The following is a 9,114-nucleotide window of genomic DNA, read 5'->3' as shown; positions in this document are numbered from 1 at the left end:
AATATTGACTGCAATAGGCTATATAGCGTATGACGGTTCAGCCCAGCAGTAATAACTGACCATTGATTGGGCGATTTTTGGGTGGTGGTTCGCTAATACATAACCTAAAGAGTGTTTTGCCGGAATCGTTTAGTAGCAGAACTGACCGGAATATAAGTAGAATGCAACGGTTTGAATCGTTAATTTGTTGAAACGATTGTTCTCTGAGACCACTGTGTAACTTTTGACCTGAGAATCACCAATTATAACGACAATGGGGAAGCAGTAGGCTGTACTGTAGAGTGAAGGCAACACTATATAGTTGGCACACTTACGGAAGCACACGACTTACGCAGTGGACATCTGCATCATGCATGTTAAGGTTTACTGGGAAGAGTGAGAAATTAGTCAGAATATAACTGACTAAGGAAAATAGGCGACATTTCCTATTGAGCTGGGGCGGAGAGGGGGAGGGGACGTGTGGTCAGCTATGCCAATAATTCATTCTCTTTATGCAGCTGTGTAAAAGGGCGTCCGTTTTTGGGTGAGACATTCCCCATCGGCCATTTCCAAGTTAAATCGTGGTGGAGAGTCTGGAGACCTCAGCCTCGGTAGTCAGTACCCTGCGCGCTGCGCCACCTTGCGAAACATAAAGCAGCAGTCCTGACATCTACAGGCGTGACTTTTCATGAAAGCGCGGATGTGTTCGCGCTTATGCGAAGAAAATTCTTCCGAGTATGGTTGATAATGAGATTAATTGTTGTCATTTATTTATTACTTCATTGGCAAAAGTACCCTAATAAATCGGTAAAATAGCTTGAACTGTATCGTATTTCCTTGGGAAAAAATGACGAACTCATCCTAAGACATCCAGATTATTGGATGCGTTCGTCAGTTGTAAGTAGTTCAAGTTTTTGGGAAAATTTGCTTGTGGAAAATCATAATATTTCAAAGATATGCCTATTTTCGAATAATTTATGCATTTATCTGCATTGAAAAATGATTGTAAAGCAAAAGTGCAAAAGATTATTGTCAACTTATTTTCTCAAATCACGATTTACGAACGCACAAAACTCCAGCTTTTAATTTAGTGCGTGTGCGAATTGCGGTCAAGAAAAAATATTTAAACTGTCTATATTCCTCTTAAAACAATGAAGGATGAATGAGGAAAACGCTGTTTTGAACAATTGTATATTTATTTTTTCTTAATTAAGCAAAAGTACAAAATTTTCAACTATTATTACATTTGCTCTCACAAAACCCATCACTTTTTAGCATGACGTCATGTCAGCCAAATTTACTAGCGCCATCTCTGGAGAGCATCTTTCGAAACCTCCAGACGATAGAGAGAGCCCTAAAGAACTCCTGTAGAATTCCGCATTTATTTTTTCTCCGTTGTTTTTATGTGGTAAGTGCTAAGTATACGAGGTCATCAGTTAGTGAAGCTTTTAATTTTGAATTTTTTCATCATGGTTTACGCACATTTACACTGTACACTTGCACACACAATCCAAATCATTTAACACACATTTTGGTCATTGCATTGAGCATTCTGGCTTGTTGTTTTGCTTGCATGATTGCTCTTTCTTGTCTGTTTTCTTGCCCAACTTGTGTATACTGTAGATGCGACAGCACATCTCATTTATGCAAGCACATCATGTAAGTTCTATCTCTGCCGACGCTTTGGGAGAGAGCTGCACCAGTGACTGCCGCTGATGGATGACATCCATGCCTCCATGGCCAGTGTCGCCTCCGCGCAGCGAACCCGTAACGTAGTCAGCTAGTGGACCGAACCAGCGACCCTATGAGGCGAGGCAGGAACAACACTGATGGTCTCTGGTTTACCAGGGAACGCCGAGGCGTCTTGATGAAGTGGCGCGTTGTCCCCGTAATGGGTCTGATGGTTTGGGTATCGACACAGTTTCACAGTACATTCACGGTCAGGAGGACAGGACGTTAGCCGTGTGGCGAACTGGCAGTTCGAAATAGGAATTACACCATTGAGCTTGGACAGCTAGGGGACTGGTGCTGAGGCAGCGGAACTGTCATCTCTGCCTCTCAAACTCAGATTTTAAATGGGCTCAGAAGCTGATTAAATGGTGGATTTTCAGCAGGGGCGCGGGAACTACTTTCCGACTGGGGAGCACACCATAATAGAGATCAACCTAGGGTACCCCCCAATCTAGTTTTCTCACCGGTTCTAGGCCACTTATTTTTCACCCCTCTGCTTTTTCAACAAAAAAAGAAGACATTTGCAAAAAAAGTGTCGTATTCCGTCTCAAAACTGTGGGGGCACCGCCCCCACGGCCCCAGAGTTGGGGGGCAAGCTGCCCCCACTGCCCCCCCCCCCCCCCCGGCTCCCGCGCCTATGATTTTCAGTGTGACTTTGCCACAACCATTAACCTTTATCTGAGTCTTCCTGCTGTCGAACAGAGAGGCTGCTGGGATTGGACTATTGTTCCAGTCAAATCCCAATGTCTGGGACATGAGCCAGTCTGGTTTTGAACTAATACGACGATACTTTTCCCACATCCAGTGGCCGGAGTAACAGTAACTTCGCGGCTCGCGCTCTCGTTGGAGTGGTCCTTGACACGATCGTGAAGGCGGACCACATTGATCTCACCTAAAACCCTCGAGCCTTTCCACTGTTGTCTGCTTGATGTTTGAGTGGGTAGTCAATCTTTGGGTGCTCGGAGTTAAGAAAAAATAAAGCCTTCAGTTTTCATTTCACCGGATTCGCAGGTGTTATCGTGTAGCGGTCGTTGGGCTGTCTTCACGACTACAGTTCCGCTCCATCATTACTGAGACTAGAGTTGCATATCTGCCGATAATAACTGAATGGCGTAAATGAGACCCAGAGGAGATTGCTTTTACCAACGGTAGATGATGGCCATTGGATTGACTTCTTCAAGCAAACTCGGAGGACTTGTATGATAATTGATAATTTGAGAACCAGCATGCAGGAAATTTATAACACACCCGTTTATGATTTTCCATCAGCTGGCCCAGCATTTATTCCATAAATTTATCGTTAATCGTCCGCCTTTACATCTTGCAGCTCGTGTCTACATGAATGCATAAAGTGCGTTGCAGCAGAGCAGTTGCTGGACCCAGCACTCCAATCCATACGGCATGGTCCTGTCCTTGTCCTGTGACGGCCGATAGATAGCATGTCGTCCTTCAACTCGCACCGCTCTGGGAATAAAATAAACAGTTCACACCTATTTAGCACGTGGAAAGGTAAACGACAAAAACTACGTTACCAACCACTGATAACTGTCTGTCCTTGTAGTCAAGTCAAGCGTATGTAAATGAATGCGACGTGTGCATGCAATATGAAGCCTGATCACACCTGGTGCTGTCCGATTTTCGGTCCACAGACTGTCAGTGTGTTGAAGTGGTCGCCGGATCCTGAGCAAGATGTCGGTGAGCAGCGGAGAAGGGGGCCAGGCGAAGCCTCTGGACGCCCTTCCAAAGGTCTTCGTGGACTCGATGAGAACGCTGTTTGATATCATGGACGACAAGCGCACCGGCTTCGTGCACTACTCAGGTGGGATTCTCATTTTGTTCATAGCAACCCTTGCATGACAATTTTTGCACCAGTTATCGAGCTACTTTTTATGAATTTTGCTCCGTTTACTAAGCACACTAAACACTTAATTTGGCATAATAACACTTTATGATCCAATATTTGGAATTATCTCTGGCACTTTCAGGTATACAAAAGTGACATTCTCGTTATGTAGAGTTGGTGCTTCTGGAAAAGTAAGGAATATCCGTACGTAAGCGTGTGTCACATCTGTTATGCCGGAGATGCACGTATACATCTCCGACATAACATATATCGGAAATGTCTGTTATGTCGGAGATGGATCGCTGGATCAGACGTGCAAATGTTTTCCATCGATCTACAAAACATGTGGATCGATATGTTTTGTTTTACCTGCGGCTCTGCTAGTGAGTGCTAACTGCGCCGTTTGCCCGCAGACATTGAACAGCGATGGAAAGAGGAGGAGGGCGCCAACGTGCCCAAAGGTGTGCTCGAGTGTCTACGCAAGGTGACGCCCGCCAGCGGGATGCTCTCCTTTGAGCGTTTCGTTGCCGGTCTCAAGATCTGTCTGCTGCGCAGTCGCGCCGAGGCGCTCAGCCAGCAGCAGCAGCAGCAGCAGCCGTCGCCGCCGTCCCAGCAGCAGTTGCCGCAGCAGTCCCAGCAGCGGCAGCCGCGGCCGCCGTCGGCGCCGGCCCTGGACCAGCTGTCGGGCGGCGCGGCGGCGGCGCCTCCCCCGCCTCCTCCCGCCGCCCGGCCACACTCGGTGATCGGCCAGCAGCGCACTCTGAGCATGCCGCAGCTGAGTGGAGCCGCCGGGGGCGACCAGCCGCCGCCCAAACCGCCGCGCGACCGCAGCCGGGACGTCGGCGGTCCGGCCCCGCCGCCGCCGCCGGCACCTTCAGCAGCCAACCTGAGCCGTACCCAGATCCTGACGGCGCTGCAGCGCTGGCACCGGGAGCGCGTACAGCGGGGCCGCGGTGACGGACGGGATGTGCTGCCGCCGGCTGACCCGCCCTCCAGCTCTGAGGCCGAGCACGAGGCACCGGCCGCGCCGACAGCCTCCAACCCGGCCCGAAAGACGGCCGGGCAGCGCAAACGGGAGCCGCGCCGACACACACTGCAGAACGGCGTCGATTATAACATGGTGAGCGTGGCTTGTAATACCGTTATTTAATTAGAGGCGTTGCGCAAAGCAGTGATATAATTTGTATTCATCTGTCTCTGCCTATGCAAGGATGATTTTTTTGCGTTGAATGGCATTTATGTTAAATGCTGTAAATGATAGTGCTTCCACTTCGCTTTGGGATCCGCGTATTGTGCATTATTCATTGCCCGCTGCTTACCTAGTCTGCGCTCTATATTTTTGCAGCTGAAGCGTATGAAGCAGATGGAGCAGGAGCGCGACACGCTCACCCAGGGTCTGAAGATGGTGGAGCGCGCGCGCGACTGGTACACCCGCCAGCTGGCGGCCGTCTCTGAGCGCGCCAAGTACCTCGGCCTGGGACGCGCCCACCAGCCCAGTGTAAGTCGCATGCCTGAGTAACGTTGTACTGCCGTTGTTCGCCGTTGTAACTAGAGGTGGAAATGAATATTAGTCATTAGTCAAAAAGTAGTCGACTAACGTTAGTCAAGCACTTTTTTAGTCAGTCAAAAGTCAGTCAACCAAAATGTTTGTTAGTCATTAGTCAGTCATAAGTCAATGATTTTGTTGCATATTAGTCGACTAATTTGTCGTGATTCGTGAGGTGACTTAACCCTCGCCCTGACAGGGGAGGGGTCGATGCGACCCCCCCCCTGAGTTTTTTTTTTGCGATGCGCGCTGAACTATTAGTCGGATCGTGCTGAAATTTTCAATAGCCTCTGGGGTATCCTTTGCACAACTTTTGCTAGACAAAAAAAAAATCGGGTCATGTCAGTTCACCGAGCTATGACGTCATAATAAGTACAACCTACGACCGTTTTTGACAAAATCGTACATACCGTAACTGGACGTGATCTCATCGACAAGAACGAAGCTATTCCGTGTGGTTTATGTCAGAATTTGACTGGACATGATCTTTACATTGTATATTGACCTTTCTAAGGTCAACCAAGATGATCTCGCATGTTCACACGCTGACCTCCGTGATATGAGCTGTGTTTAGTGTCCGTAGTGGGGTTTCTTGAGGTCCTGAATCCAATTCTGCGGTTCAATTTCCACCTAAACGCCTTCAAAACTGTTCCTACAAGTGGCAGTGAACTCCCCACTTCCCCAGGTCTCCGGTTGACGGGCGGCCGCTGCTGCTGCCGGTCAGCGAGCATAGCCTTGCGGCTTTTTGGGCCAGGTACCGTGGTACGTGACGTCATTGAAAGCCTTTTTTATCACCATAAAAAGTCATAAAAAGTCAACAATATGTAATTTTGCAGCTGAAGAATACGCTCTTCTGAGGAATACGCTCTTCGAAGTTGCAAGTCTCTATCTTTCATAGACGCACCAATGTTGACTCGATTAGTTGGAAAGCTCTCGATATTCGCAAACGTCCTCGCCAGCGGCGGGCGTGGCCTCCCATGTTCCCGGGGAATACGTCACGCCAGTAATGACTGAAATGCAGTCAACTATTCCTCATTTTGTTGCTAATTCGTTGCGAAACGCGTTCGTGAAAGTTTCATGACGCTATCTTTCATAAATTCGCCAATATTTGCTAAGTAATTTGGAAAATTATAGTTTTTCCACGAAATTTGACCTTTGACCAATGACCTGTCATAACTGGGTCAAATATTGACCCATGGTAAAAATATACCACCAATCGCGAGTACTCGTTGAGACCAATCGCTGGTCTTTGTTGCGAAACGCCACGACGCTTAGTTTCGAAACGCCAGAAGGATCGCATCGACCCCCCCCCCCCCCAGCCAGGCCGCGTTACGAAAAATGCCCTGCCAGGGTCGGGCGAGGGTTAACCCGCGCCCCACTGGGGGTCGCCGGCCGAATGCGCCCGGCTGGGGGATAAATTTTACCCCCCCCCCCTCCTCCCCGCCTGTTATCTCCCTAACCAGGCGTCGTAGCGGCCGACAAGATATCTTGCGGTGGCTTCGCATCGCCTTGGCCATAAAATGATTAGGGAGAAAATTTGGGATCGATTTGTGTTTTTCCGGTGTCGATCGGAATTATTTACGCAGTGCTAACAAATTCCGAAATTTAGTCAAATATTAGTCAAAATCAAGAAAAATGGCGTTAGTCATTCATTAGTCAATCAAGCCTTTTGAGACCAAAGATTAGTCAGTCAAAAGTCAGTCAACGAAAATTGTCATTAGTCATTAGTCAGTCATTAGTCAAGATTTTGGAAAACGTTAGTCATTTCCACCTCTAGTTGTAACTCCAAACCCATGTCACATGTGTTCCAAAGTACCCGATAGATTATATACCATTGACAGCAACATAATGACTTCAGTTTCCCCCTGTTCTCTGCCGTATATTAGCATGCCTTTCAAGTGCAGTCAGATTAGTTTTTTTTTCGCTGCACTGCCTTGTTAGCTGTGTTTTTTCTTCTCTGGCTGGCTTGTGAGCTGTTCCTTCCCTATCTGGCCAGTCTGGCAGTTGTTCCCCGTCTCCCTGGCCTGTCTGTTTCAATGTGTACTTACCACCTCCCATTGCCCGTCTCCACAGGAGCACACCACAGACGCCAATGAGGAGCGTCTCAGCTTCCAGACGGCGCGCATTCACGAGGTGAACCAGCACCTGTCTGCTCTGATCGACTCATCCCACCGCGGCTTTCCGCTGCACATGAACCTGGCACTGAGCCCGGGCCGACCCGCTGCTGCGGCGGCGGCGACGGTGGCAGCGGGCGGGGGAGCACCGGCTCCGTCCGCCACGTCACCGACCACGGAGCGCACCGTGCGCCGACTGCGCGCCCAGAACACCCAGCTGACGGAGGTGGGTAGCGGTGGGGACAGGACGGGACACTGAGCGTGACTGAGGTGGGTCTGGGGTGGGGATGGAAATTCCTACTGACTCTGGGTGGGCCGTGGTCGGGTCCGCCTGTGAAAACTGAACGCTCAATAAATAAGTAGAGGTGGGGCTGGTTGTGCTGCGATGGGGAAGGGCTTTGGGACCAATGTATAACTGACAGCTGGGGCGGCTGGGGAAGAGCACCGGAATGTTAGCTCTCATGATTCAGTCATGGGAGAAACCGATCGTGAAACCGGCTCTTTGCTCTATTGTGACATCCCCCTGGACCATTTTTCATTTGTGCCGCCCTTCTATCCATACCACACTCGTCACTCTCGCATCGTCCCCCGTGACACCTCCCCTCTCCATCAACAGGAGGTGGCCCAGAGGTCGGAGCGGATCACCGCACTGGAGCGGGAGAAGGCCAGCCTGATCCGCGAGCTGTTCAACGCCCGGTCTGAGCCGCGCCGGCCGCACCCGGATGAGACCACTTTGATCTGATCGAACGGCGACGGTGACGCTTCCTCTGTTTGAACCAGGTGGGCTCTTCGGCTGCTCGCCTGTTTTGCCTTAAGAATAGAACACCGATTCGAGAGTATGGGACGGTGGATAGAGAGCAGACTAGCTTCGTCGGACCATATGCGACTCTGCACTGCTCGCTGCCCAGATGAACTGTGCAGTCTTCCTTTTACAAGCGATCCCAGTCTTCCCGTCGCATTTTGACGCTTTTGATGTCGCATACTACCGCCTGCTTTAGATAACGGCTGAGTTCCAACAGGGTAGAAACACCCAGCGTGAAGGTAATTATCATTGCGGCATTGAATCTGAGAGGCATTTTGTTTGTGGTTTTGTGTATACGGCCATGGAGGTTGGGTGTATTTTCGCCATGCTGTGAGTGGATCTTCGTTAACAGAATGGCTGGGTCTACTAACGATAACGATGCTATTGTGTCTTTTATACGTCAGCCACCACCAGCGTGTTAGTTTGTCGTCGCTGGAATCGGGTTGGTGAGGCGTGCCGCGAATCTCATTACAAATGCTGCAGCTGTGTCAAACTAAAAACGACGCGAAACGATGTGATTGATAAGACGTTAGTGAGTATATCGTGTAGAAAGTGCCTTTTATTGTAGAACAGTAGCATTGGGACATAATTGTTCATAGTATTTCCGTGCGATGTCGACAATCATAGTGCCACAGATAGCGGAGGGCTGACCGCAGCTTCCCGCGATCGCATTCCATCAGTCATGTCTACATTCCGTCCGGCATTCCGCCACGTGCCGTAAACCCATTCCGTCCACTCCGTGCATGCCCTTTTGGGCTGAATCGTATGCTATTTTTGACAAATATACGCAGTGCAAGGTTTTATTTTATGGTCTGGTTTGGGGATGTTGCGTTGCGGTGATATACTCACTCAAATGTGTACGTACATGATTACGGTTCAGCAACGTTATGATAAAACGGGGTAATACGAAACGAAACAATTGTATAGATTAAATTTTCACTTATTTTATTCAAGATTGTTTATCGCGTTTCTGCTGAACAGGCGATTTGAAGATCACTTTTACATGCCCTTCAGAGGATGTAGCGTTTTTCCACATCTGCTGATCGGAAGGCAGCATCTATCACACGAATTCGAGAAATGTAAGTGGTAAAATAGGCAA

The 9,114-nt window shown here is 49.1% G+C and overlaps 1 protein-coding gene across 2 annotated transcripts; it reads left to right on the top strand.

The window, feature by feature from the left end:
- The first annotated feature begins 1,293 nt into the window (after window positions 1-1,293).
- On the top strand, window positions 1,294-8,818 carry LOC122370047 (suppressor APC domain-containing protein 2-like). Of its 2 annotated transcripts, none has more exons than XM_043345305.1 (6): window positions 1,294-1,387; window positions 3,360-3,529; window positions 3,967-4,673; window positions 4,899-5,051; window positions 7,173-7,439; window positions 7,830-8,818. In XM_043345305.1, exons 2-6 carry the CDS (start codon window positions 3,400-3,402, stop codon window positions 7,953-7,955), a joined length of 1,383 nt encoding a protein of 460 aa, XP_043201240.1. In that variant the 5' UTR covers window positions 1,294-1,387; window positions 3,360-3,399; the 3' UTR covers window positions 7,956-8,818. The 2 variants fall into 2 exon arrangements, with proteins under 2 accessions (XP_043201240.1, XP_043201239.1); XM_043345304.1 differs by lacking the exon at window positions 1,294-1,387 and adding an exon at window positions 1,496-1,638.
- The last annotated feature ends 296 nt before the right edge of the window (window positions 8,819-9,114 follow it).

This window comes from Amphibalanus amphitrite, unplaced genomic scaffold (genome assembly GCF_019059575.1).
Source record: "Amphibalanus amphitrite isolate SeventyFive unplaced genomic scaffold, NRLGWU_Aamphi_draft 001093F_arrow, whole genome shotgun sequence".
NCBI lineage: Eukaryota > Metazoa > Arthropoda > Thecostraca > Balanomorpha > Balanidae > Amphibalanus > Amphibalanus amphitrite.
Note: the sequence above shows the minus strand (reverse complement) of the source record. Positions and strands in the feature narration are given on the sequence as shown.

Coding starts and splice junctions, on each gene's coding strand:
- LOC122370047 (XM_043345305.1), top strand. CDS start 3,400: ATGTCGGTGAGCAGCGGAGAAGGGGGCCAGGCGAAGCCTCTGGACGCC. Junction 5,052..7,172: donor GACGCGCCCACCAGCCCAGT/GTAAGTCGCATG, acceptor CCGTCTCCACAG/GAGCACACCACAGACGCCAA. Junction 7,440..7,829: donor AGAACACCCAGCTGACGGAG/GTGGGTAGCGGT, acceptor CTCCATCAACAG/GAGGTGGCCCAGAGGTCGGA.